Below are 27840 nucleotides of genomic sequence, written 5' to 3'. Positions count from 1 at the left end.
TGATCAATATGGTTGGAACAAAATTGACCAAGCTACGAGACTAAATTCATTTGGTTTTGACCGAGTAGTTAAAAATGAAGAAGAATTATGGAGGGGAGGTGGTTCTGAAAAACACAAACAGAAAAGAATGAGGCAAGTTGGCAATTGGCAGGTCCTGAGACGATAAGCCAAAAGGTGAGGCTTGAATGCAGCACCGCTGCTGTAGAGGCCATATATGTTTACGATGGTGTAAAACAATATTTATATCTTAAGCTGTTCTTCGGTAATAAAGTTGCCTGGCGAATGTATAGAAACTCTTAATTTTGTCGGGTTTTTTCTTCCTCTAGTCCTTTCAATTTTTTACTTACTAATAAATACACCTAACAGAGAAGTCATTAAGAGGTCGGTGGTGGCAACGTCAATGCTATTCATCAAAGGAATTGCCATCATATGGAACCATTAATGGCGGCAAGACTTCAGCCGCTTATCTTTGATGCATCCCACCAGTTCTGTTCAAAGTCATCTTGGAAAATGGAACAAAACATGATCTTTACAAAGTTTTCCCATTGAACTGGACAGCAAAAAAACAATCAGGAATGAGATTCGAAATTTCCAGTGTACATACAGATCCGTCTGATAAACTTGAAATTTGCAGTTTTATATAAAAAATAATTAAGCCTCTCCCTCTCAGAACTTGGAAGAAGAAAAAAACTGTAGTCACGCTGAGTTAAATTTCAAATAAATAGCAGAAACCCAACATCACAACAGTGAGAGAGCCAGTGCATCGTTTCCTCATGTCAAGGACTCTTTGAGAACCCCATATGATCTGGGGTACATGATTAGAGCTTTGGTTCCGAGCTTATCTCATAACTGCTGTTCTCAGATATAGATGAAGAGCTTAAAGTTTGAATAGAGGTTGACTTTTGTGTTTGTCTCCCACTGAATCTATGACTTTGCTCGTGCTGACGGAGGTCTCTCATGGCTTTGAACCTCAAATCTTCAGTATATGAACTCTGTTCTGGAAGCGTGTCAGGAACAGCCATTCGTCCTTCAAGCATGCTCACTACCTCAGACATTGTAGGTCTAAGTGTAGGGGACGCATTTGTACACAAGAGAGCTACTTTAACCATAGTTTCTGCTTCTTCTATGTTAACTTCAGATCCTAACGTCTCATCAACAAGCTCTATAAAACTCCCACTTTGTTGCAAATGGCAGGCCTGCGATGAAGTAATTTAAAACTTCAGCACTAGGACTTGCAACCAACAATATGAGTGTAACGTATCAAGCACAGAAAGAAGATTACCCAATCTAAGAGACAAACACAACTGCTGTTGCTTGGCATGTAGTTATTGTTGTTCTTCCCACTAATAATTTCCAAAGCAACAACCCCAAAACTGTAAACATCTGCTTTGTCAGTCAAGTAACCCCATAGTGCATATTCTGGTGCCATATATCCTCTGCATGTCAAGATAAAGAACACTTGTAATTTAACATTGAAAAGTAATACCAAAAATCGCAGCTTTTATTAAAAGCATGTGGTGACTAACATGGTTCCAGCAACTCGGGTGCTGATGTGGCTCTTCTCTTCTTCATCAAGCCTAGCCAATCCAAAATCAGATATTTTAGGATTCAGATTCCCATCAAGTAGCACATTTGTAGCTTTGATGTCTCTGTGAACGATCTTAAGTCTTGATTCTTCATGGAGAAAAGCTAGACCTCTAGCTATCCCAATACAGATCTTAAGCCTTGTAGGCCAATCCAGATTAAGCTGAATGTTTTCATGACCTACAAATCATCCGATAAGAAAACAGTGTTATACATATGATCATTTCAATTAGCATTATAATATTTTAGGTGAATATTCTCATTTAATATTGATGAACACTCACGAAACAGAGCACGTGCAAGGCTATTATTTTCCATGTACTCATAAACCAATAATAACTGGTCACTTTCAATGCAACATCCATGCAGCTTGACAAGATTCGGATGCTGCAAACATGAAATCATGCCCATCTCATTTAAGAATTCACGATTTCCTTGCCGTGATTTTGATGAAAGTTGCTTCACTGCTATAACAGTACCATCAGGTAATTGACCCTGCACGCTGATCTCTGTTAAGAATTTCACATAGTTGTGACATAAAAGAGAAAGAGGAGGGGGCAGAGGATACTCCAAACAGGATAGTTGAGATCTTTTGCAACGTACCTTGTATACAGGACCAAAACCACCTTCTCCAATCTTATTAGAAGCATCAAAGTCATTAGTGGCAGCTCTAATTTGCTTCAGAGAAAATGTTCCCTTCGGAAAATCAAGTTCTTTAACATCTGTTCAAGTAGGAGACAGGACATAAAGTGCCAACAAATTGTCAGTCTTTTGATATATTTACGAGTCAAAATCAGTTCTGGAGAAAAGTAGACCATGAAACTCTATTGAAAAGAGGCATTTTTCATTCTCCAACATAAGCATGTCTACCCTGAACTTTCCTCCTCCTCAGGAAAGCACCCTTACTACATACAATGTCAATCAAACTTGTACAATTAATAATTGTGTGTAATCATCTTGAGGTGAAATATCGCAGCCACTTGTATCAGAATAAAAGATAAGCCCATGAAACTTGATGCTTCTTTTGCTTTTCTTTTCCCTAAATGTCCATGCATAATTTTAGCAAAGAAATCTCAAGTTGTTTCCATCTAGTTCATAATCTCATACTAGAAACAAAACCAAATCCATAGGATGCTGTTTGAGGCTGCAGTGTTTGGGCAGCTATGTAAATTATACCCACATACAATTTTTCCTACATCTGGCAAACATGGATGCAGCGTGGAATTTTATTAGACTACTAACACAAACATGGGTAAATAATATATATGGCGTTACCTCTTTTCCTGTACAATTTTCCTGGCAAGTTTCCTTTCCACCAAAGAATTACCAGTATAATGGCAACCAGGCATAATGCTCCAACAGCTCCAACAACCACATAAACAGTTCCCTTCTTTTTCCCACTAGCACAAACTTTCAAATCTGCCCATTAAACACAAAAATTAGTCACAATCACACACACAGATTGGATATTTAAACTAAAATGACACTTCATTAAATTACATGAGTTTCTCTGTAATAATTTACCCAAATGGGACTTAGATGCCAGAATCTGAATAATACTCACTTGAGGTACCAAACTATTTTATCATAATATTGGAGAACTTATAAATAAAATAGTTGTTTCATACTATCCACGCCTTCCTGAGTCTCTGTTACCCTACACTACATTTACATTTACAGGGGAAGGAGAGGAGAGGATAAGTGACCAGGAGAGAGGAGAGGAGAGGAGAGGTAGGCATATTGTTGTGGATCTCAACCCATAATTTAAACAGAGACCAAGTGCTATCCAGCAAGGGAAGGTCAAATATAAGAAACATATCAAAATTTGTTATGCAGCCCTAAAATCTTCTTCTTTAGCACAGTGGTGCTGATTTTAAATCAATCATATGTACATGCACTGCTGATAATTGTATGATCGAGAATAAATGTCAAACAGACAACTTACCAGAAAATACAGAGATGGCTGATATGATGGGACCATAAACTCCCCTATCAGGAATCCTTGTTGTCCCTTTTCCGGCAAAATAGAATCTGATCTCCAACATATTATTGGTCACATTGACATTCAATACTTGCTTAACTAAAGGCTTTTCAGCACTGCCAACCTCATCTTCAATATTGAAATCTTTCGAAACCAATCTTTCCTGTGACACAGTAGTCCAGCTAAGTCCTTGCTTCCAACTTCAAAAAAAATTAAGTTTCAAATTAGAGTGACTACTTACCTGAACATAAATGTCAAAAACACGCCTGCCTAAGCTGTTATATGTATGGTCATTAGTGAACTGTATCTCTGCAAAGTGAAGGTTTACTGTGTAGTTCCCATTTTGTAAGCAATAATGGAAATAGGTAAGAGAAATTGGGGATATGCGAGCTGTTTGGTATAATTCAGGGATGGTTGATGATTGCAGAGATACAGTATAACGAGTATTTTGGTAATCATAATCATCCATAAAGTCCCCAGTGCTACTGAAACCCCAGAAGCTTTGGTCATTTACAAAATATTTAGCTGCACCACCTTCTACTTGTCCATCTCCTTCATATGACAAGGTTGTTTTGTTTTCATTGATAGTTATGTCCTTTCCACCACTGTTAACATGTAAACAGTTTGAATCTGCCCACAAAGAAATAAAATGAGAGCAGATAAAAGACATTTGAGCATTTTATTTAGTCCAATGTTCCAGTCTATGTTAGTTGATTGAAGTACATTGTTTACTTATTACAGCCGCATGTGTTATTACACCTGTGCAGGCTGAAACAGTAACTATTATACCCAGTTTATTAATGAAAAAGCGACCATTTTTTGCAGTTGTGGTTAGGACATAGACAATCCTATATGTCATTGTAGCTTTTCTGCATGAGATATAACACTTTTAAAGGAAAAACACTGCATTTACTATGAATATAGAATCATTGCACTATGGATCACACTATAGACATAGTGTGTTTGCACTATAGACGACACTGTAGTGTCATGAAAGCATTGTCTTTGCTGTTTTATAGTCAAAAAATATTGTTAAGAGCGTTGTCTTTTTTGTTTTCTGTGCCAAAAGTTGTTGGGTCTAGCTAGCTAGACCCAACGCTATTGGGTCCGACTTTTAGCAACACCCACCAATCTTAGGTCTGGCTGGGCAGCCAGATATTTTCAATTTTCAAATGTTTTTGTATTATTTTGATGTGATGATATAAAAAATTAAGTTAAAAAAAAAAATATCTCAATACATTTAAAAAAATACATATATTTTAAAAAATAACCTTTAAGTAATAATATGATAGCTAGCATATTGGCTCATGCTCCGTAACGAGTCAATAACAATTTCTTTTTCAAATGTAAAAATATTTAAGTTAAAAGCACATAAAGTAATTGCACCATCACCATCTTCAAAAAAAATATTTTCTACAATAGCACCATGAATAGCACATAGCAGAGCAACGCCTAATATTCAGGCAACTAATTTCTTTCCCTTTAATTTTTTTTTCCTTTTCAAGATATTTCCAATTTCATTTTTTCCCTCTTAAATTTTTTTTCTTCTCTCATTGAATTCTTTTTCATACTGTAAAGAGAAGATAAATTGATGTGACTTTTTTTATAATGTACAAAAGTTGGGTGATGATAATTTTGTCATTTAAGGTTGGGTTGAATTTTCTTAATAAAACATGTTAGTTTTTGCATTTCAAAAATGCTTTTAAAAAAAATTTAAAAAAAAAATTTTCTTTACTTCAAATTAATATATTTTGATGTTTTTGTATTATTTTGAGATGATGACTGACCAAAGGAGCCAGACCAGCACAGCAGTGTCCAATACACTGGCAATTAATTTCTTTCCCTCTCCTTTTTTTTTCCTTTTATGATATTTCCAATTTTAGTTTTTTCTCTTTAAATTTTTTTCTTCTCTTATTGAATTTTTTTTTTTTTTCATATTATAAAGATGAAATAAATTGATGTCAACTTTTTTATATTGTACAAAAGTTAGGTGGTGATAATATTTTTTTCATTACAGGTTGGGTTGAATTTTCTTATTAAAACAAGTTTGTTTTAGCCTTTCAAAAATGTTTTTAAAAAAACTTGAAATTTTTTATTTTTTTTCTTTACTTTAAAATAATATTTTTTTTATTTTTTTGTATTATTTTGATGTGATGATATAAAAAGTAAATTTTAAAAAATCAAAAAATATTATCTCAATTTATTTTTTAAAAACAATATTTAAAAAAATAATGTTGTTGACATAGACTTATTGCACTGCAGACCACACTATGGACATAGAGTGAATGCACTATAGAAAACAATGTACACCTAGGTCTAGCTTGGCAGCGGGTCAATAACATAGTTTAAAAGAAAAATATTTGAAAATAATCATTACATAATAATATGATAGCTAGAATATTGGCCCATGCTCCACAACGAGTCAATAACAATTTTTTTTTCAAATGTAAAAATGTTTAAGTTGGGTTAAAAGCACAGAATGTATTTGTACCATCACTATTTTCAAATAAAGTACTTTCTCCAGTAGCACCATGAATAACGCATAGCAGAGCAGCGCCCAATACATCAACAATTCATTTCTTTCCCTTTAATTTTTTTCTTTTAAGATATTTCCAATTTTATTTTTTTTCCTCTTTAAATTTTTTTTTTCTCTTATTGATTTTTTTTTTTCATACTGTAAGAGTTATATTGTGCGAAAAATGGGTGATAATAATCTTTTTTCATTTTAGATTGGATTGAATTTTCTTATTAAAACATGATTGTTTTAGCATTCCAAAAATGCTTTTAAAAAGAATTTGAAATTTTTTTATTGTTTTCTTAACTTCAAATTAATATTTTTTTATTTTTTGTATTGTTTTGATATGATGATAGACCCAAGGAGCCAGACCAGCACCTAATACATCGGCAACTAATTCCTTTCCCTTTTATTTTTTCCCTGTTAAGATGTTTCCATTTTGTTTTTGTTTTTTTTTTGCTCTTGAATTTTTTTTTCTTCTTTTATTGAATTTTTTATTCATGCTATAAAGAAGATATAAATTGATGTAACTTTTTTTATATTGTATAAAAGTTCGAAGATAATTTTTTTTCATTTCAAGTTGGATTGAATTTTTTTATTAAAGCATGTTTGTAGCGTCATGGGGGCATTGTCTTTGTTGTTTTTCATTCAAAAAATATTGCTAAGGGGTGTTGTCTTTTTTGTTTTCTATGTCAAAAGCTGCTGGGTTTGGCTTGGTAGCAGACCCAACGCTATTGGGTATGGCTAGGCAGGCATACCCAAATCTTTTCCAAAAGGTGATGGGTCTCGCTTGGCAGCCAAACCCTACGTTATTGGGTTTGACTCGCAATCACACCCATCGATCTTGGATCTAGCTGAGCATGCTGATCCAACACTATTGGATCTGGTTGGACTACTAGATATTTTCAATTTTATTTATTTGCCTCTTTAGATTTTTTTTTTCTTCTCTTAATTAATTTTTTTTTCATACTATAAAGAGAAAATACATTCATGGGACTTTTTTAATAGTGTACAAAAGTTGGGTGGTGATATTTTTTTTTTCATTTGAAGTTGGGTTGAATTTAATTATTAAAGCATGTTTTTTTTTTGTGTTTCAAAAATGCTTTAAAAAACAAAGAAATTTTTTTTTTAATTCAAAATAATAGTTTTTGATGTGATTATATGAAAAATGAATTTTCAAAAACAAAAAAAATATTATCTTAATATATTTTTAAAAAATATTTTAAAAAATAACCTTATGTAATAATATGATAGCTAGCATATTGGCCAGCGCTCCACGGAGAATCAATAACAATTTTTTTTTTACATGTAAAAATGCTTAAGTTGGGTTAAAAGCATGGAATGTATTTGCACGATCACCATCTTCAAATAAAGTATTTTCTACAGTAGCACCATGAATAGTTCATAGCGGAACAGCACCCAATACTCCGACAACTAATTTCTTTCCCTTTAATTTTTTTTCCTTTTCAAGATATTTCCAATTTTATTTTTTCCCTCTTTTAATTTTTTTTTTCTTCTCTTATTAAATTTTTTTTTTCATACTGTAAAGCGAAAATATATTGATGTGACTTTTTTATATTGTGCAAAAGTTTAAGTGATTATAATTTTTTTTTCATTCAGGTTGGGTTGAATTTTTTTATTAAAGCATGTTTATTTTTGTGTTTTAAAAATACTTTTAAAAAAATAAAATAAAAAATTATTTTTTTCTTCACTTCAAATTAATATTTTTTGATGTTTTTGTATTATTCTGATATGATGACAAACCCACGTAGCAGAGTAGCGCCAATACAGTGGCAACTAATTTCTTTCCCATTAATTTTTTCTCCTTTCAAGATATTTTCAATTTTATTTTTTTTCCTCTTTAATTTCTTTTATTTTCTTTTATTGATTTTTTTTAATACTACAAAATAAATTAATTTGACTTTTTTTATATTGTATAAAAATTGAGTGATGATAATTTTATTTTTTTTCATTTCAGGTTGAGTTGAATTTTATTATTAAAATATGTTTGTTTTTGCGTTTCAAGAACGCTTTTAAAAAAACTTTAAAAAAAAATATTTTTTTCTTAAATTCAAATTAATATTTTTTTTTATTATTTTGATGTGATAATATAAAAAATAAAATTTTAAAAATCAAAAAATATTATCTCATATATATATATATATATATATATATATATAATAGTACCATTGACAGACTCATTACACTGTGAACCACACTATAGACATAGAGTGTTTGCACTGTGGACTACACTGTAATACTTGGGTCTGCCTCTGGCTGGGTAGCCTAACCCAATGATATTGGGTCTGTTTGGCAGCCGAACCCAAAACATGACTGTAGACCTCATATAAAGGAGAGGCAGTGATTAATGAAGTGATTAATGAAGAACAGTGAGAGAAGATTATTGGGTCCTGCTCCAGCAAATGAACATTAACTTTTTGTGCTTCCATTGGAGGGCCCTTCGTTTTATATTCTAAGTAGATCTCCCTAACAAGTGTTTTAATTAGGTTTTTTACGGGGTAGTACAGGGAGCAATATAATAGCATTTATGGTTACTTGTGGGAGGGGCTAAGTGGGTGGAGGTTTAAACTTCCTCAAAAATAGGAGGTTTGAGCAAACACTTGTTTCAACAGTCATTGCAAGTGGTTTTCTGTCCATTACGTATAGTATTATGGAGAATGGTTACTGTTGCTAAATAGGTTATAGAATCAATAATTCACTTTACTGGCATGATTGAGTGCAAGTTTTTATGGAAGCCCTGACTTTCCTTGGAATGTTGTACTGACAATGAGAGATTTATCCAAAGTCATGTTTTCCTCCTTTTTTTTTTTATCAATAATTTTTATTGTGTTTCAATAGAGATTTTAAAACCATTCTAAAAATAACCAATTAAGAAAAAATTAAAAGTCATCTCTAAGTTATTTTGTGTTAAATTTTGTACCATCTATAAGATAATACATAAAACAAGCAGGTACATTAGTTTAATTAAGGTCAAATCAAGTAAATAATAGCTATGGTAAAAAAAAGTAATAAATAGCAAATCTTTTATTAGAAACATAGACCAGTCATATTTACTGTCCAAATAAAATTACATTATTCTTTACTCTTAATGATAGGAGTCAACATATGTTAATTAGGAAGTTTTTTTTTCAAAAAAAAAAATCTTTGAGATTCCAATTAATAAAAGAAAAAAGAAATTTCCTAACCACCTCCTTAACTAAAGGATCTCCCACTTTCCCTTTACAAGTCAAGTGTTTTATTATAAATATGGAGCAATCAAAACAAAAATTTAAATAATAAATTATTTTAATTTTTCAACAATCAATCAACGATGATTTTAATTATGAACATATTGGGAAATAGAACCAAACCCAAACCCTTTTTTCATCCTCACAAAAGTTTCAACGCCCAAAAATTTATTCTACTGTATATATACCTCTAATAGATTTCTACTTACAACTCTTTTGAAGATTTTGAGTTAAGACCATGCATGTCGGAAAATTGGAACTTTTTTATAATGACATGGATTTCTTAATATAGTAAATTATTTATTTTGAATCTAATTATGAGTTCTAGTCAAAAGTCAGGTGAAGTTTGTAGCTTCTTTGGTCTATAAATGGCACCCCCTGTGGTGCCTACTGCTTGCACTTACAGAATCTATTCTTATCTAAATACTTACCAATCCACTAGTGAAATAACGAAAAGAAACCTCAGGTTACCAAGAGACAGGCCAAAGAAATATATCTAAATAGCTTCGGAAAATAGTCTTAAATCAGGATGCTTCTACTTCTTGTTTTTTTTCTTCTTTTTGTTCTGTTGGCAAGGGATGTCAGCTCTGCTGGACCATTCGGACCCAACCCAGACTTTTTTTTTTTTTTGGATTCGAGGAAACCCCATCCCCCGAAAAGCGCACTTTGTGGGCCCAGGTGAGGGAGTAAAACCCTGGCTATTCCAGGCTCTTACAAAAGGTGCACGCCCTGACTCGAACTCGAGACCTGCTGTGCAGGTCTCCAGCCCTAGTCTGAAAGATCTGGTGTTTGAACCCTGGTTGTCTACAAGTAAACCAAAACCTAAACCAATCAAGCCACCTTGTGGGGTTCTAAATCAAAATGTTTCCTCTGAAGCGAAAGGGCAATTTTGGTTTACAATCTCTATTATTTATATAAAGATTTTCAGTAAGGAAGCACCTTATGGTAGTCAAAATTTTCTTGTATGTAGTTTATAGAATTCAGAAGGAAATTTAGAGCAATAAAAATCAACGGTTTGCAAACTTCATAATAACATGTACTTACATTTAGGGCAGCGGAAAGTCTTCATGCATGGAAGAACTCGCCTTCTATTAAAGATAGGGACAAAAATAATTTAGCACAACATATGCACAGTTCTTCTGAAAAATCTATATGGAAGAGCAAGCATGAAAATAACTTAGCATAACATATGCACAGTGGATTCTGTAATATCTATGCTAGCTTCTGGAATTTCTCCTTCATTTTCATTTTGCTAGCAAACAGAAAAAAAACTAAACAAAACTGGAGAGAGCATCTTACGAGCTGTTTCCCATTGAAGAGCTACGGAACAAGTTCAGGTTTAGATTCCTAGTAAGATCAAAAGAACATGAGAAGAAGAAAAATCAAATTCTAGATTACATCAAACTGGAAGTATTTAGTACAACTTTTAGAAGAGTATTCTCACATATTTTCTCGACAAACAGGTTGCCCAGGGCTTTGCAATGCAAAGTTATTATATGACAGATCACTGCACACATGCATTGCAGTCAATCTAGATTGTAAGAGCTTAGAGCAATAAAATGCTAAGCACCTTGATCAAAAACTGAACAAGTGATAAATGATAAAGAATAATCTGTAACAAGCATCAGATAAGATACATACACGTTGCTTCCATCCTTCAAGATTGACTCTGATATATCTCCACTTAGCAAGTTTCTAGTTAAAAAGCTGATAAAGTAACAGCCAATATTAGTATGCTATAACTCTACTAGAATGTGGAAGTAATTAGAAAAGATTCAATATAAAAGTCTAACTGTTGCATTCTCTGGACTATCATGACATGTTACTATTATTTTTTGTTTCATGCTAACATTTTTGAGCTTGCAACTACAATGGTGGATATTTCACACGTAAGTGTATCTATTTCATGTGAAAACCGCTGAAGAGAAAGGATTGACTCCCAATCTCCCTTGACAAAGTCGTTATTCGTGGGAACATAATTAGGTAAGGGGCTCCTTTTTTAAATAAAGGATCCAGCCTCCGTTATCAGAGAGCAGATATGATCATGAAACTTTGTTAGATATGTTTGATTGTGTGGGCATTTCTGAGTGTATGTACATCAGCTTTGTACTTCTCCTATCAAGGGACAAGTTCGACTCATTCTTTCATTAATGAAATTCATTCCTTAAAATTTCAATGAAACCTGAAATTTGAACCTGACTTACATGAATCGCAGGCGATCTGCACTTATGCTGGCAGGAATTTTTCCAACTAACTTATTGAAACTGACATCCCTATAATGATCATAACATTAATAGGTCAAAAATTTTCATTATGGAAAAGAGCAGCCAGAAGTAATCCAAGAACAAACCAAACATTTTATTTATTTATTTGTTTGCATTATGTTAGCAGTTTTCCTGCTCCTTACAACAAACATCAACTCTTTCAGCCATATATAATATTAAACAAACAATAAAAAGAAGAAAATGTTGCGATGATATCATGTGCGATGTCTTAAACCAATTCATAACCATATGCAAATAGAAACAAACAACAAGAAAACATCAATATGCTATCTGGCCTATTGAATTCAATGAAGAAAACACGCACACAGATACCAGGTTCATACTAACATTTTTTTCAATTGACAACGACAATAATTTAGACCTTCAGTCTTCTCATAGTTCTAAGTTCTGAAAGTCAAACTAACTATAAGCACCCATTGTTTTAATGCTTAAAATACAAATAAACTTTACATGAAACAGATATGTATGACATACATGAGTGCTTGTATGCACCATTTTTGTGATCATATTAAAAGCTTATGGCACCACTCGCTCATTTATCTTACTATTAAGTTTGCAAGCACCACTCCATGCTGTCTATTTTCCTTCCACCGAAACATTTAGAACAATTTTCCCATCATAATTCCAACCAATCTCCCTGTTTTCTTGCTATTAAGTTCCAAAATTGATAACACTTGAAAAGATTTACACAGGAGTACATGAAACAATAATTGAAATAGTCAATCCTGCTTTAATTTTCGAACTAAAAGGGTTATCTAGTTGGCAGGTTTTCTTTGTGAAGCATATTGATAGATTCAAAAACTCAAACAATTATGGACAATCAGAGGAACCTTGTGTGCATACGTAGTTGACAATATAGAAGAAGACGATGCAAAAACTGCAAGTTTAAGAAACTTCATGCACCAAACTTCCCATGGGTTACTTACAATAATTCCAAACTCTTCATTGTCCACAGGTATGCAGGGATCTCCCCCGAAATGTTACAACTCCTCAGAGTTCTAGTATACAAACAAAAAACAATGTTAAATAGACATACTTCAATGAATAAAGGTAGAGTTCACCCCTTCAATTTCATTGATGATATGATCAGTCAACATACAATCTGATCATGCCTGTCATATTCTTGAGCATGGGGAAACTCTGGGTTGGTCCATTTATATCACTTATTCTCCTGCATATTGGCATCCCACCATGAATATAACTGTTAATCGATTCAATAGACAAAACATATTAAGTCACCTAAGACAAATGGATGAAAGCAAGTAGACCTTATACTTACAACTCAACTAAATTATTCAAAAGATAAATGTTCAATGGAATAGGTCCCTCCAGTCCAGTTGCATGCATTTCTCTTCAATCATTCAAATTCAAAAGAACAGCAATTAGAAAATGAGCATGTATTTATGGTTATCTTTTTCAAAACTAAAAATTGAAAGTTATAATAAATTATGTATCTTACAATCTTTCAAGCTTTTTCCAATTCTGTATGAAGATAGGAATGGTTCCACTGAAGTTGTTATCGTTTATCCTACTGCATTATACAATCAGAAGCTGTTTAACTAGCACAAATACCGCGTGAATGTTTAAGTTTAAACTAAAGGAAAAAATTACAAAGCTTACAAATCTGTTAGATTTATTAGTCCAGAAAATGACACTGGCAAGTTTCCTGTAAAACGATTGGAGGACAGCATCCTGAAAGTACAATATTAGAGAAACAAACCATCAGGATGCATGCTCTTTCATCCTTGAGCAACCTTTTAGAATCTAAATAAAAAGGATGAAAGAAGTAACATAACAAGGGAAGAAATGAAGTGTACAGTGTCTGCAAGTTGATCAATTTTCCAAGGTCAGGGGGGATTATGCCAGAAATTTGGTTCGCTTCAAGGGACCTGAATTAAAAATAAAGATTATACCCAAAATCAAACTGAAGCTCTTGAGATTTCTAAGCCAATGTAACAGAAATACATTATTACATCTTTCTATTAATCTCTATGAAATAAAGATTACTAAGCCTGGATGGTGTATCAAATAATCCAACAACAGATAAAAACATCAAAGCTATTGCAAATTTCATGGAAATGCATGTAACTCTAGTCTGTATAATAATGTCCAGATAATGAATAACAAAAAATATCAACACAAGTTTGCAACTTACAGGTAGGTGAGAGTGGTAATATTTCCCAATTCCTTTGGAATCTCCCCTAACAAACGATTTACGAGAAGAGTGCTGCATGATTATATGTTAGTGATGTTTATGGAGGAGACTATAATTGATTCCAAAGGAGAGAGATTGTGTGAGTTGACCATAGCTTACATTGAGGTTAACTGCATTGAGGCCCATTCACGTGGTATCGTACCACTCAGGTAATTGTACGCAAAATCACTGCACTTGAAATGAAGGTTACTTGAAATGTAGCATTGTCAAGTATAAAGAACTGTGTGGGAATACTAACATCAAAGAGAATAGGGAAGAACTTTAAGGGGCGCTTACACTACTTGGAGGTGGGGAAGCTTAACAAGTTGAGGTGGAAGCGCTCCAGGAAGATTATAATTTTTGAGCTCCCTGAAGTATATGAATAATTGATACTAAAATCAGGATAATGGCAATCAAGAAAGTACATTACTTATAATGTCATTCTAACAGTTGTATATGTGATGTGTGTAACAGTCATAATATCAACAGCAGTACCATGTTAAATACATCAAATAAACAATGCTGCATAATAAAGCATACTTCTCATTTGCAACCTTTCCATAAAGTAAGTCTGGACTTGGCAAAGAACATGTAATCAATAATGCATACGTCTTCTAACCATAGCAACAACAGAACAGAATATGTATTTGAATAAAACCAAACCCTACTATCAAAAAGAGGACCATTCAAGTAATATTTCTTCTGAAGTGAGAGAGAGAATTATACATCCATGTGACGTGACAATCAGTATTGTTCCCATTCTTGCATTCACAATCTATCCTTTGCTCTGCGTTCTTTGGTGGGACTTGAGTTACTCCAACCGATTCAATCTTGCAAGTGTCAGCATTGAACTTCCAGTATTTAGAGCCCAATGTTCGTGCAATTTCTTCAAGTGCATCAACTACTTATCAACCATAGACCGATAAGCATCATATGAGCAGTTAATGTTGTAAGAATTAAAATACAAGCTGACTGAAAGTAAAAGCTATGCATTCATTAATTCCTATATTTACGAAGTTCTGCAATGCAAAAGTGCATTGAGATCCAATGCACTCCCAAATTCATCCCGTTTTTATTTGTTCACTTTAAGAGACATTAGGTTCAGTTTTCAGGCTACATTTTTGCATGAGGATTGTTTCCAGCGTTCTCATGTATGTATGCACATTTAATTGCCGAGAAAAAATTTAGTTAAAAAAATAAAACAGAAAACTTTACTAAAAATGAAAAAAGGACAATAAGCTTAGGCTTAGCCAAGCAGTCTAAGCGATTCAAGTGATTGAAGAAGCGACTCTCGGTTTACATGAAAAAACCCAAAGATCAAATTTCCAATTTCCTTCACTTTCCCATATTTTCTCAGTAACCATCAGAAAGCAGCCTATATATCACAAAGAGCCCAATACCCAAGATTCAAAGTTGTACTCTTTTTTTAATTATTATTTTTTCTATACCGTTTTTCCCCACATCTTCTCCAAAATACCAAGCAAGTGGTTCCATCAATAAATCCCAGAGATCAACAAAAGAACCCAGAATCCAAAAGGTCCCATTTCAATTAAAAAGAAAGAGCACTGCAACAAACTTAATGAAGGAAATTGTGACTTACCTTCTTCTTGAACCAGCTTTGCCTCAAAAAACGCCAGCAACCCTAAGCAACTAGTAAGACTAACAGTCAAGAAAACAAAGAACTTCCCAGCAAGCATTATCAAGAGTAGAGATAATTTGGATTTTCTAATTCTAAAGCAACTAAGATACACAGTTGGGTTTGCAGTACCAAGCAGCTAATAATAGTGTCTGGTTTTCAAGATGAGGTAACAAAATTCTGGCTCCGTGGATCAAAAAAAAATCGAGGGAAAAGAAACGCATGCAGTGGACAAATCAAGAAGGACCAAAGACAGGTGAATCTGGGTGGAAAGTTTTGCCTGTCCCAGTTGTGTGCGGAAGGTGCAGCAGCAGATAATTTAATACAATGTAACAATGGTATGATATTGACACTGTGTACTCTGACTCTTAATAATTAAAAGCAACTGTTTGAAATACTTTCAACTTGTCGTGAACTTGGTTTTGAATTTTTTAATTTAATATTCATAGCTTCCTTCCTTTTTGATTTTCCAATTTATATTTTACATTCTTCCAAGTATAAAACACGCACATTTGAGGTGAAACTAGTTTTCCACATTCCCGTTCCACCATGAACCCAAAATAACAACAAAGTTAACAATAACAACAAGCTTAATCCTCACATATTTGATATCATTAACAATAACATATGACGTGGCAAGATGTTATTGATTGGAAGACGTGGCCTTTGACAGAGGTTACGCCTGCTAGGGGGTGTAGAAAAACACACCGGGGTTGAGATATTTGCTTGGTGACGAAGCGATGTTTATCGGAGTAAGACTAGCGTATTAGCCCGGGATATTTTTTATATATATTAGCAGGGATACGCAGCGGTTTAATATTAATTTTTTTCTAATATAAAATTTTTTTAAAGATATGAGAATATTTTAATAGTATTATTAAATTTAATTAAGTGGGTTAATTTTTAAATTGTTACTCAGTTTTTTATCAGACCCAAGAGTGTTATATCTGGCAACCATATTAACCCACGCAACCTGGATCTGGCATATCTTGGCTACTAAACCAGACCTAAAAGTCTTGGGTATGGTAGGCAGTCACGCCAATCCAGGCAACTTGGACCTGGCATGACCTGGCAACAATGTCAAGCTCAGGTGTCTGGTCATGGAAAACATACCAGATCTAGGTGTCTGGGCTTGACAACCATGTCAGACCCAACCATGCTAGACCATAGTTATCAAATTTGGTCTAGAGTTGACCTGACAAAGGGATCGGGTCCTAGGTCACACATGTTGGACCCGGGTCAGCACAGAAAAATTTTAAAAAAAAATATTTGAGATTTTAATATTTCATATGAAAAAATTAAGAAACAATCCATATGAATATAAGATAAAAGATTATTTCAAAAAGTTTTTTATCCCACATTGAAAAAATATTATATTATCCTATTAAATTGAAGTATTTAAACCAAAAATATTTTTTGTTATCTCACATTGAAAGAACACAATTTTTTTCTTGTAAACATAATATATATATATATATGAACATCAAATCTAACATTGAAAAAAGAAAATATTTTTTCTAGTATTTATCTATATAGTGAAACTTTATATGGGTTAGTAACCAATTGAAAATGATAAAAAGGGGGGGTGTCTCTGGGTAGGATGAAAAACACATTTGAAAGAGAGAAAAACGAGTCTCTATTAGGTTCTATTAGGTCACCAAAGTCTCGGGTTGACCTGTCAGGCCGGGTCGAATCTGATAACTATACTTAAACAACAAAAAGTGAGCTTGATAGTGTTAATTATAACTTATTCCCTTCTTCTCTTGTTTAACAAAACCAATTAATTGATCCTCGAAATTTTAAAATATAGATTTACGTTCGCTTCTGCACTATTTTTGAATATTTTTAATTTTATTTTTAACCCAAACATCTAGCCTTGGCAATCATGTCAGACCCATGCATCTTTTTTTGAATGTCAAACTCAAAGCGTTTAGGTCTGGCATGGTTGCCAAATCTAAAGCTCTTGGGTCTGGAATGGTTGTTAAACCTAAGTATCTTAAATCTATTGCGATTTTCAAATCCAAATATCTTGGATCTAGTGCCTTGGATTTACATAATTTTCGTGTGCAAGGCAAAGATAATGGTTTTTTTTAGTACCAAAATACTCATGCAAATGTATTGAATGGTCTTAGGACATCTAACTAATAATTCATTGTGAACTTCTAATGTATTGTTAAGAAAAAAGCAACATATACCTTTGCCAAACACTACTAAATTTCAATAAATATATACAAAATTTAAGCTAAATTATGCTATGTTGATACCAATTGCTAGATACATGCATGTGCTCTTACAACTTTAAGAAACTTCGATCAAGAACAAAGAAAAATTACTCTTGCAAGCTTCTCTTGTTAACAATGCAAGGATATACTTACTATCCTCCAATAAAAATGTTGATTCAACATACTCAAAGTTCCCATGTTCTGTCCATTAATTTGTTGTCCAAACTTTCTGTTACCCATCTCTAATCATACTTGGGTTTGACGTGGTTGTCGGGCCCAAGTAGCGTGGGTCTGGCGTGGTTTCCATACCCAAGTAGCTTGAGTCTAGCAACCATGCCAGATTCATGTGCCTTTTTAAAAAAAATATAGGAATTTGCTTATAATTGTTTTAAAAATATATTTATTTTTTATTTTTCATCTTTTTTTTAACCAAATATATTTTTATCTTTTCTATTTTTGGAACATTAATCATGCGCATCCCTAAAATTCGCTCAATATTTTTTATTAATATCTAATTTTAGTAAACAAACCATCTATAAAATTGCACAAATTAAGATGGTCAAAAGGACAATAAGTCTTTTACATATACAGTATTTCCCTTTTAAAAATTGTTCAACACTTGTATATAAACATAAAATTAATATTTTCATCCACAATGCATACAAAAAAGGAAAGTTTATTTTTGAAGACTTGAAATAAATCACTTAAAACTCAACATGTTTTCCATTTTTTCCTCTTCAAATATAACAAATTTATAATAAATTGCGCAAACAAAAAAGAGTTTGTAATTAAGTTATACTGCATATAAATTAAAAATCATGCTTGAATGAGACAATGTTTATTTTTGCAGTCCAATCATGCTTTTGAAATTTTTTTTAATTTTTTGACCTAGACGCGCGAGGCTGGCAACCATGCCAAACCCATATGTCTTAGGTCTGGCAAACCATGCGAGACCCAATGTGCGTGGGCATGGTAACCATGCCAGACCCGCGCGCCTGGGTTTGCCAGACCAGCACCTAGGTTTGGTAACCATGTCATACTTGCGCCTGGGTTTGCCAAACCTGCACTTGAATCTGACAACCATGTCAGCTTGCACCTAGGTATGATAAACATGTATAATATGACAAACAACAAACAAAAAGGATAATTATGCGCTTTAGTTGTCAAGAGAGAGAAAAAAGAAGAAGAAGAAACACAAATAATCAATCATTGGCAACAATCCAACCATTATTTGTCTATATGCGTCACACCATGGAGAAAAGGGCATGGCTGCGTAGCTAGTTAGATGACGAATGGCCAGATTTAGTCGCCAGGAAGCATCATACACGCCTTTTTAATGTCGCAGGTGCCACCCACTCCTTGGAGCGTGAGAATCACGCGTCCATAGCTTTTCGATTAAAAATAACAAATACATCATGAAAATACTAAAACACCTCCTCATAGTCCTTTTAATTACACAAAATGCCCATGTAAAAATATTAAAATACCCTCAAAGGCAAAGTTTTTTTTTTTTTTTTTTTTGCCTTTTCTGAGGCTAAAAACGTTATTTGACTATACTTGAAAATTGAAAAAACCCAAATAGCCTTGTGGAAGAAAACCAAAGAAATGTTTATCCACTAGCGAAAAGATGAGAGATTAAAAGTGAAACTACTATTATAATCCATAGTAAATTGTCTCTTAATCTATAATGATTTCCCACACCATTTAACTTTTGTTATAATTTGTTATTTTTAAAGTTAAAATTTTATTTAAAATAAAAAAAAATTAACATGAAATATTAGTATAATTAAAACAAATTATATATAAATAAGAAATTGATGTCAAATAATCTATGTGTGGCATATTATCGTGAAATCCAAAAATAAAATTGTCCCATATAAAAAATTAAACTTTATTATAGTTTATATAGTGAAAAGTTGAATGATCATAAATAAATGTTTTAAAATAATAGTATGAGTTTAACTTACATGTAACGATGGAGCTATTGGGAGCAAGAGAAGAGAGGGCAATTGCCCCCTTAATTATTTTTTAAAATATTTTTTTTATATTAAAATATTAATATAACATCCTATATCTTGCAAAAATAAATAAACATAAAAAGAAAGAAATAGAAAATGGCGTGGCTAGAAAAAAGACTATAACTTATGGGTTTATATCTCAACAATTTCTATCTTCTCGTTATTTTTTTCTTATCAGTTTAGTTGTCTTCTTTCATAAAGATTGGTCTCTCTTTGTTTTGTCTTTTTCTTTCTTCATTTATTTGTATTAACTGAATATTTATCATACCTACCTTTTGAAATTTCAGAATTGTTATGATTCTTGAATTTTTAGTGTTAGTTTCTTTCCTAAATCTCTAAATAACAAATTTAGTTTGAGTTATTTTACTTTTTTTTTTCTTTTTCAAGAAAGTTTGAGAATTTTGGATTTAAGTTTTAATGGATACCTAACAAAAATCAAATTTATAGGGCTTATATGTTTTAGCTAAGAGACTAAGTAGTCTGCCAAATAAAAATTATATGGATGACTTGATATTTTTTTAGACACATATGTGCTTCAATATATTATGTTAGCAATTCTAAAATTACTTAATCACTTATTATTTCATTATTCATTAATTAGGGACCGAAAAAGTAATTGCCAAGTTTATAAATAGAATTCAATAACTTGGATCTGAAAAAAAAATTTGATTAATCTCTACTTTTTGCATATTATCGTTGCCAATTATTTATAAAAAAAAGTTACTAATTTGAAAATATAACCTCAAAAAAATAATTAATGATCTAAAAAATATTGGTTACATATTTTAATTTACATTGCTACTAATTTTTTATATAAAAAAATACTACTAAATAGGAAATTTGTGTAAAAATATTATAGTAAAATATTAATTATCATAATTTTTCTATAAGAACAAACCCTTCATGCAATATATTTCACCACATTAGATGAAAACAACTCCATGCTTATCACATGTTTGGTATATAATTTACCTTATTATCATCAAATAAAATAAATTGTACTTAGATAAAAATATAACGCTGCCATATATATATATATATATATATATATATATATATATATATATATATATATATAATATGAGGGGTTAATACTTTTATAATTAAATATGATTGAGATTGTTTAAAAGTCAAGTCGAATCCATGTAATGTCCTAATAATTATCATGTAACTCAATTGATTTTTGTTTAAGAACAAATTATTGTTTAGTTATGTTAATTATTTAACAATGTCATTGACATGCAACCTAATGAGTTAAGATCAAAGACAACTTAATTATGTTAATTATCACTTAGGTGAGTACGAAGTTACTATTAACAATCATACAACAACTACAATAAGCAACAACATTATTTCTCCTTCATCCTCATACGACTCCATAACACCGCTGCAGCAGCAACAGAAGAAGATAGCAGTAACATTACAACACCTTCATCCTTGTCAACAACCAATCTTAATTAAATCATATCACGCCAACATTCAGGATTGTTGGGACAATTACTCCAACAACTACTATTCAGAATAATAACCAATTATACATGGAAACTATAGTTGTGGCAGATCAAAGACAAATCAATAAGGAATCAACAATTATCTCAAAGAAACCAACGAGTACTTATCATACAAAAAAACTATAGTTGTGGCAGAACATAAATAAATCAATCTATATAAATAAGGAACCCTGTAATTATAGAAAGAAATAAAGTTATGAAAAGGTAATTGTTACTACTTACTTCTATATATATATAAAGCGCATCATGTACAAGTAGTAGAGTGTGCTCATGTTTGTATTTTATTGTAATAGCAGTAAATCTATCTTTTTCATCTACTATCAACTCTTCATTTTTCTCTTGCTATCAGAGTCTGAGTGAGCACACACAAAACAAACACAATCATATATTCCCATAATGACTTCATTGTCTCTCAATGTTGGCAACTTTATTACTCTTAAACTTAATCAAACAAACTACCAATTATGGAAAGAACAAACTCTAGCTCTTGTAGAAAGTTAGGAGCTAGTTGAGCATATCACCAATGAAGATCCTACACCAACAAAATACATCACACAAAATCCAATCAATAACCCACACATAGAAAATACAGTACTAGTCCTAACAGAAGCCTTCCTCACTTGGAGAAAATCTGACCAACTCTTTTAAGGTTGGATTATTGGAACCTTGTTTGAAGAAGCACTCAGTCTTGTTGTTGGATTGGAAACAACATCCCTTATTTGGGAAGCACTAAAGAATACTTATACTAAAGATTCACAAGAACGTGAATTTACACTTCATCAACAGGTTACTTACTTTTGTAAACATGAAAATCAATTTATAAAAAACTACATCCACACCTTCAAAAGCTTGTTTGACAGCTTTGCAGCAATTGAAAAACCAATTTCAGACAATGAAAAGGTTTTTTTATCTTCTCACCAGCTTTGGTCCACAATATGAAAACTTCACAATAACCATGTTGAAGCCTCTAAGACAATTCAGAGTTGGTTTCTCAGCTCCAAAATTTTGATCAACGCTATAACTGGTTCTTCTCTCACACAGACATGACAAACATAATTATCAACCATAAGAATAAAATTTTGATAGGATTAATTCAATTGAGAAGTTCATATAGGAATAGTTACACTGAATCCAAAATCCTAGGATCTACTTTATCTTGATTTCAACTTATTTTTTTAATCACTTGTTTGCTTTCATATAATTTTTTATTCTAGCAATCTTTCATATTTGATTTGTCAAATAAATTGTGATTTAATAAATTTTAGTATTTATTGATAATTTTTGCCAAAATGATTGAGTTATAATGCTCTACGCATTCACTTTATTATTTATTATAATTCATGCATTTGTGATTTTGACCAATAAAAATACAGAGATCTTCTAACTCATTACCTAAAAAAATTAACCTATCTACTCTGCATTCACATGATTGTTAAGAATGTGAATAAATTTGTAAAAAGTATCATCAAACTCAAGACTAAATTGTATCTAGACAATTTTAAAGTCATGTCCTCACATTCATCCAAGTCTATTCAAAAGAATAGATTCTCTTAAAGTTAAAGCTCAATAACCAAGGGAATAAACAAATCTTTGGAATGAGTACAAATCAATTTGTAATGGCTCCATGTTTAAAATTTAAACTTTATATAATGTTATCAATCAAATTTTCGAAGGTCTTCATCAATTTGATAACTTATCGATTGTTTTATTGCAAAAGTAAAGATGAGAACGCAAAGTTATTGAGAGATCTACCCCTGTAAGTATTTTAAAATCTTGTATAGATACATTCCGTATGAATGGATAGATTAATTGACCAAATTCATGGATTGCCGCCTGCTATAAAGGTGCCGGATGAGTGGGCATCAATATTTTTATTTAAAAATATATTAAAATATTTTTTATATAATTTTAAAATTATTTTTAATATTAATATATTAAAATAATCTAAAAACATTTTAAAAAAATTAAAATAATATAATTATAATTATTTTTCAAAGCAACACATCAAAATAATATAAAAACATTAAAAAATAATTTAAAATATATAAAAAATATTCTTTTTTTAAATACTAGCCATAATACAGTTCACGGATAAGGGTTCAACAATCCATAGCCTTCATCTACAATCGGTTTGGGTTCTACTACCTAGCGACCACTGACAAACTCTGAACTTTTGAGACCAACCATGTTCAGAGAATTGCTTACAATGCCTCACCACAAGTGTCTGCATCACCATCTTAATCCCAAACTGTTTGATAGAACATGTTTTCACGTAAATATGCTTTGGTTAGGTTTCTCTTTCTTCTGTACAACATTTGAAAATCACATCATAAGGCGGAAGGCCAGCCGCCAGCCGCCAGCCGCCAGCTCTCTATAATTGGCGAAGCCAAAATAAGGCTCCTCAAAGCTTTCATCGTGACATCAAATACATACACGATGATTCACCAAGAACATAGAGCTCACACGCAACTTAACAAATCACGTAATCTTTAAAACTTGAAAGAGTGAACAAAAGCAATATAATCTCTCACCAGAAGCAATTAATTCGAACAAGAAATCTAGCATCAAATTTGCTCTAGTTCAACAAACTAGTAAAGCTAACAAGCTCGGAAATAGAAGAACCAGCAACACAACCAACCATATCACATAAACAGGTTGGGCCTGGATGCCTTGTATGTTGTCTTGAGCTTCCTGGATGGGGGTCTGACCTTCTTGAATACCAATGGGAATTTGATTTTGGAGTTGTGGAACTGCTTGGTGCTCTCTCTCTTGCAAAGCTTAGCTGGTATGGTAGCTGTCTTGATGATTTGGATGCATGGAAACCTCACCCTATGGCGAGATGCCATCTCAGTGTACATTTGTTCAACAGCACCATTAAGGGTTGTGTCTCGGTATTCCTTGTGCATGTTGTGATAACCAGTTCGGCTCTGGTATCGCAGCCATATTCCATAATTCTTGATCGTGGTAGGATTCTTCTCAAAAATCTACAATCAGAAAATTATTAGAAGATGCCACAACTGTCCTTCCACATGGTCATTTATTTACAAATACCACAACTTTTGCTAATAAGCAAATGCATCTAAATCCAAGCAAAAGAACTATGATTCCAAGCAACTAGCAACATTGGATGGACAGGTACCACAATGACACATTTCCTGTTAAAGGATTTAACTAGCTTATTCATCAAATTAGTATTATCCTTCCCTTAATTAATATGAAATTTTGGCCCACAAAGGTATCAAGCAAAAGAGCTATACAAGATTCATCAATGTAACATCAAAATCTCAATTATCCAGATGCATTATGCAGAAACTATTAGTCAAAATTATTCTTTTGAAGTTATCCTCTCATAGACTTTACATATCACAAGAATACTGGTAAATTTAAGTTCTAACAAACTAATACCAGTAGTTAAAGAAACAAGATAAAAAATCACAGGCTTATTTCCATGCACCCACCTGAATAACCAGGTCAAGTTAATGTGATCAACCAACACATGTTTGCATTGGTGGGAACCCACAACACCACATAAAAACTGAGGTATTTTATGCCATAGAGCATGTGAATAAAATTGGCCTTGGCCCGGATATTTATTTCCAGGGAAGTAAATTTAGGTGTTCCTTAAAAAGCCACAGGCTTATTTCATGTACCCATGATATTGGGATGGTATGAATCGCAAAGCACCAAGTGATTCACACAAATTATAATTTTCGCTCACCACTCTAAGGTACAAAACCAAAGAGATACAGATACAAAATGAAGAACTCACCACTCTAAAGTTACATATCACTCACCACTTTATTTAGAGATACAAAGTTACAGGAATAAATTCCCCACTTACAAAGGAGATACAAAACTTGATAGATTGCCAAAAGACCAAGTCAAAGACTTTTCAATTCATATTTTTCAACAAGATTCGAATATATGGTCTGAGTTGTTATTATATAGTTGGCACAACTCTCCAAGACTAGGGGAAACACTAAAATGACATAATTGAGACCCAAATAAATGACTTGAACAGAAAACTAGACATATATTAACTAGCACAAGTTTTTGACTTTCTAAAAACACACACACATAGAAACTAAAACAACCATAACTTTATGTAGAAAATCCCAATGTATGCATGGTTGGACAATTTGCAAAGATCACACTTTGAACCTGAAAACCACATATAATAGGCTTATTCTCCCATGCAATGAAGACATGCAAATCCAGGTTCAAAGTTGGCCCATGGGCTGATCGTAAACATCATCAAGGATTTCATTCATTTGAATTGCCAATCCAAACTCAAGCAACTCAACATTAGTAGGACCATTAAAGACAACCCACCTCAAGCAACACCCCAAGTAGTGATCAACCAACACATTTTTGCACGTTGGTGGGATCCACTTACACACAAAAATGTACGTATTTTATTCCATAGAGCATGTGAATAGAATTGTCCCTAGCCCCGAGAATTATTTCTAGGGAAAGTAATTTTGTAATTTAAGGAAATCGGTAGCTTGATTTTATAGTTAGAAAAAAAGAATGCTTGATTATGAATTAAGCCAATCAAATTGTTACTAAAACCTACTTTACAAGCAATTTGAAACCAATTCTATGCTAAAATTGATTTCATTTCTAGAAATAAAGTTGAATTCATCTGATTTCTAATTCAACTTCTATGTTTGTAACAAATCTGAAATGGTTGAATTCAATCCTAACAGTCTATTACAAACAAAATAACAAAATAAACAAAACTTTGTGATGTTACCATATTAACCTCAGAAATCTCATCACATAAAAATAGAATAAGAGTTTTAAAAAGCTGATCCATCCCAATTGTAGGAACCCATTTTTTGAATCAAATGATTGTCCCACATAGTGTGAACTTTTAAAAACTAGAGTATGGTCTTACTATACTGAAACTGTTGTTTTATAGCCCATTTTAATATTTTTCATTGTTCAGTGTCTTTGGCACTATAAATAACCACTCTGAGGCTTTGCACAGTAGCTTCAGACCTTAATAGGGAAAAAATAATCATAGATAGATCTCAAACCAATAATTGAGGACGATGCAACCATTTCAAAAAACAACATTCCTACCCCTCAACACCAGGAGCTTAGCACATAAGAAATTATGAAATTCATAACCTCAAATGAAGATAAATAGTTATTGGACCATAAATCTTAATGGGGAATCCTAAAAGGTAAACAATTTTTTTTCACATACATGCCCATAGGAACCTATATATAAGAGAAATTAGTGTACAGCTTCTCTAGACTACTAAGTTGCTCCAAACAAGGGAAATTTGAAAAAATTTATGCTTCTCTTGTTTTAATTTTTCCACTGCTAGCTTTAAAACACAAAACACTTTTACTAGCAAAAAACAAAGACAAAGATTTAATCTAGAAGCCCAATTAAAGATTGAAGAAGGAGAAAAACATCAAGCAAAAATAGCAAGGACACCTAAAAGCCACAAATCTTATTGTCGTAGTTAATAAATCAAGTTATCCAACATGCCATAGGCAATGTAACAAAATCCAAGAAACTGTGCAATAAGATTTCAAATAGGTCATATTCTTCATTCCACTTGTCAGAATATGCTTCATGTAACAATTAAAAGAATAAACAGCAAACAATGAACGGAAACATTCATCACAGCCTTTGTTTCAAGCAAGCCAAAACTGGGAAATTCAACACCACAAGTACACATGAATTACAAAGCAAGCAACAGCTCCCACTCACCACCACTTCATTTGTCAATACCATCAGGGAGACCAGTCAATTAAACAGTAAAAATTACAAAAAAAAATGATAAATACTTCAAAACAAGAGAGGCCCAAATAAGCTCTCATACCTCATTGATGGCAAGAACTTGTCCATTGCTCTTCTTGACTTTCTTAAGCTTCCTCAAGAAGTACCTATAATCAACAAGAGGCATCGCAGAGTTAGCGAAATATTAGAGAGCAGCAAAGACAGATATTATGGCAAACAAAAATAGAGAGAAGTGAAAATAGATACATACCAGAACTTGGATTTGGCACGGACCTCGTTAGTTGCCCAAAGCTTCATGCGGTAGATCTTAGGATGCTCATCGCTCTGTGTTGGAAGTGCTCTCCCGACCACCTGGTACTGGTGAAACTGTTTTCCCCCACAAAAAAACAATCAACCATCTTTCTGTTTAGATCCATGAATGAAGAAACACAACATAATATAATTAAGGATGTTAATGTCACATACCCTGAAGGTAACCATTTTTAAAAAAATTTCTTTGCTTGGGAGAGAAGCCGGCGGACACCACCAGTCACGTTTCCTCTTTCTCTCTCTCTTTTTAAGCTTCACAGAAATAGCATCCGAGTGAGCGTTTGAAACCCTAGCTTCCTTCCCGGATAGTTTTGTTAGACTGAACCCTAATTGTTATAGCTAGGCTCAGCCCAAGTACTTGTTTACTGTGGGCTAAACATCAGACAAGCCCAGCTCCTCGTCTCCTTGGTCCTTAGGATAATTACTGTGGGCTAAACACCAGACAAGCCCAGCTCCTCGTCTCCTTGGTCCTTAGGATAATTACTGTGGGCTAAACAAATATCCCGCAGAAATCATTAGTAAATAATTATTTTAGAGAAAGTGGGTCTCTCAAATAAGAATTTAGGATTTTATATT

General features: G+C 32.6%; 2 protein-coding genes across 3 annotated transcripts; both read right to left on the bottom strand.

The window, feature by feature from the left end:
- Nucleotides 1-616: 616 nt before the first annotated feature.
- Nucleotides 617-15861, bottom strand: LOC118048646 (probable LRR receptor-like serine/threonine-protein kinase RFK1). Of its 2 annotated transcripts, XM_035058416.2 has the most exons (24): nucleotides 15408-15861; nucleotides 14534-14708; nucleotides 14105-14176; nucleotides 13928-13996; nucleotides 13769-13840; nucleotides 13431-13502; nucleotides 13234-13305; nucleotides 13073-13144; nucleotides 12893-12964; nucleotides 12713-12784; nucleotides 12540-12611; nucleotides 11533-11601; nucleotides 10970-11035; nucleotides 10773-10835; nucleotides 10628-10675; nucleotides 10373-10416; nucleotides 3807-4195; nucleotides 3530-3728; nucleotides 2860-3003; nucleotides 2188-2306; nucleotides 1869-2079; nucleotides 1527-1764; nucleotides 1283-1436; nucleotides 617-1196 (listed from the first exon to the last, which is right to left on the bottom strand). In XM_035058416.2, exons 1-24 carry the CDS (start codon nucleotides 15502-15504, stop codon nucleotides 819-821), a joined length of 3039 nt encoding a protein of 1012 aa, XP_034914307.1. In that variant the 5' UTR covers nucleotides 15505-15861; the 3' UTR covers nucleotides 617-818. The 2 variants fall into 2 exon arrangements, with proteins under 2 accessions (XP_034914307.1, XP_073268770.1); XM_073412669.1 differs by lacking the exons at nucleotides 1869-2079; nucleotides 2188-2306 and having other exon boundaries at nucleotides 15408-15860.
- A 7803-nt stretch (nucleotides 15862-23664) lies between these two features.
- LOC118048647 (large ribosomal subunit protein eL20) lies at nucleotides 23665-27578 on the bottom strand. The gene is made up of 4 exons (XM_035058417.1): nucleotides 27421-27578; nucleotides 27206-27321; nucleotides 27038-27101; nucleotides 23665-24178 (listed from the first exon to the last, which is right to left on the bottom strand). Exons 1-4 carry the CDS (start codon nucleotides 27433-27435, stop codon nucleotides 23837-23839), a joined length of 537 nt encoding a protein of 178 aa, XP_034914308.1. The 5' UTR covers nucleotides 27436-27578; the 3' UTR covers nucleotides 23665-23836.
- Between the last annotated feature and the right edge of the window lie 262 nt (nucleotides 27579-27840).

Source organism: Populus alba, chromosome 11 (genome assembly GCF_005239225.2).
Source record: "Populus alba chromosome 11, ASM523922v2, whole genome shotgun sequence".
Lineage (NCBI taxonomy): Eukaryota > Viridiplantae > Streptophyta > Magnoliopsida > Malpighiales > Salicaceae > Populus > Populus alba.
This window is presented reverse-complemented; position numbering and strand designations above follow the sequence as displayed.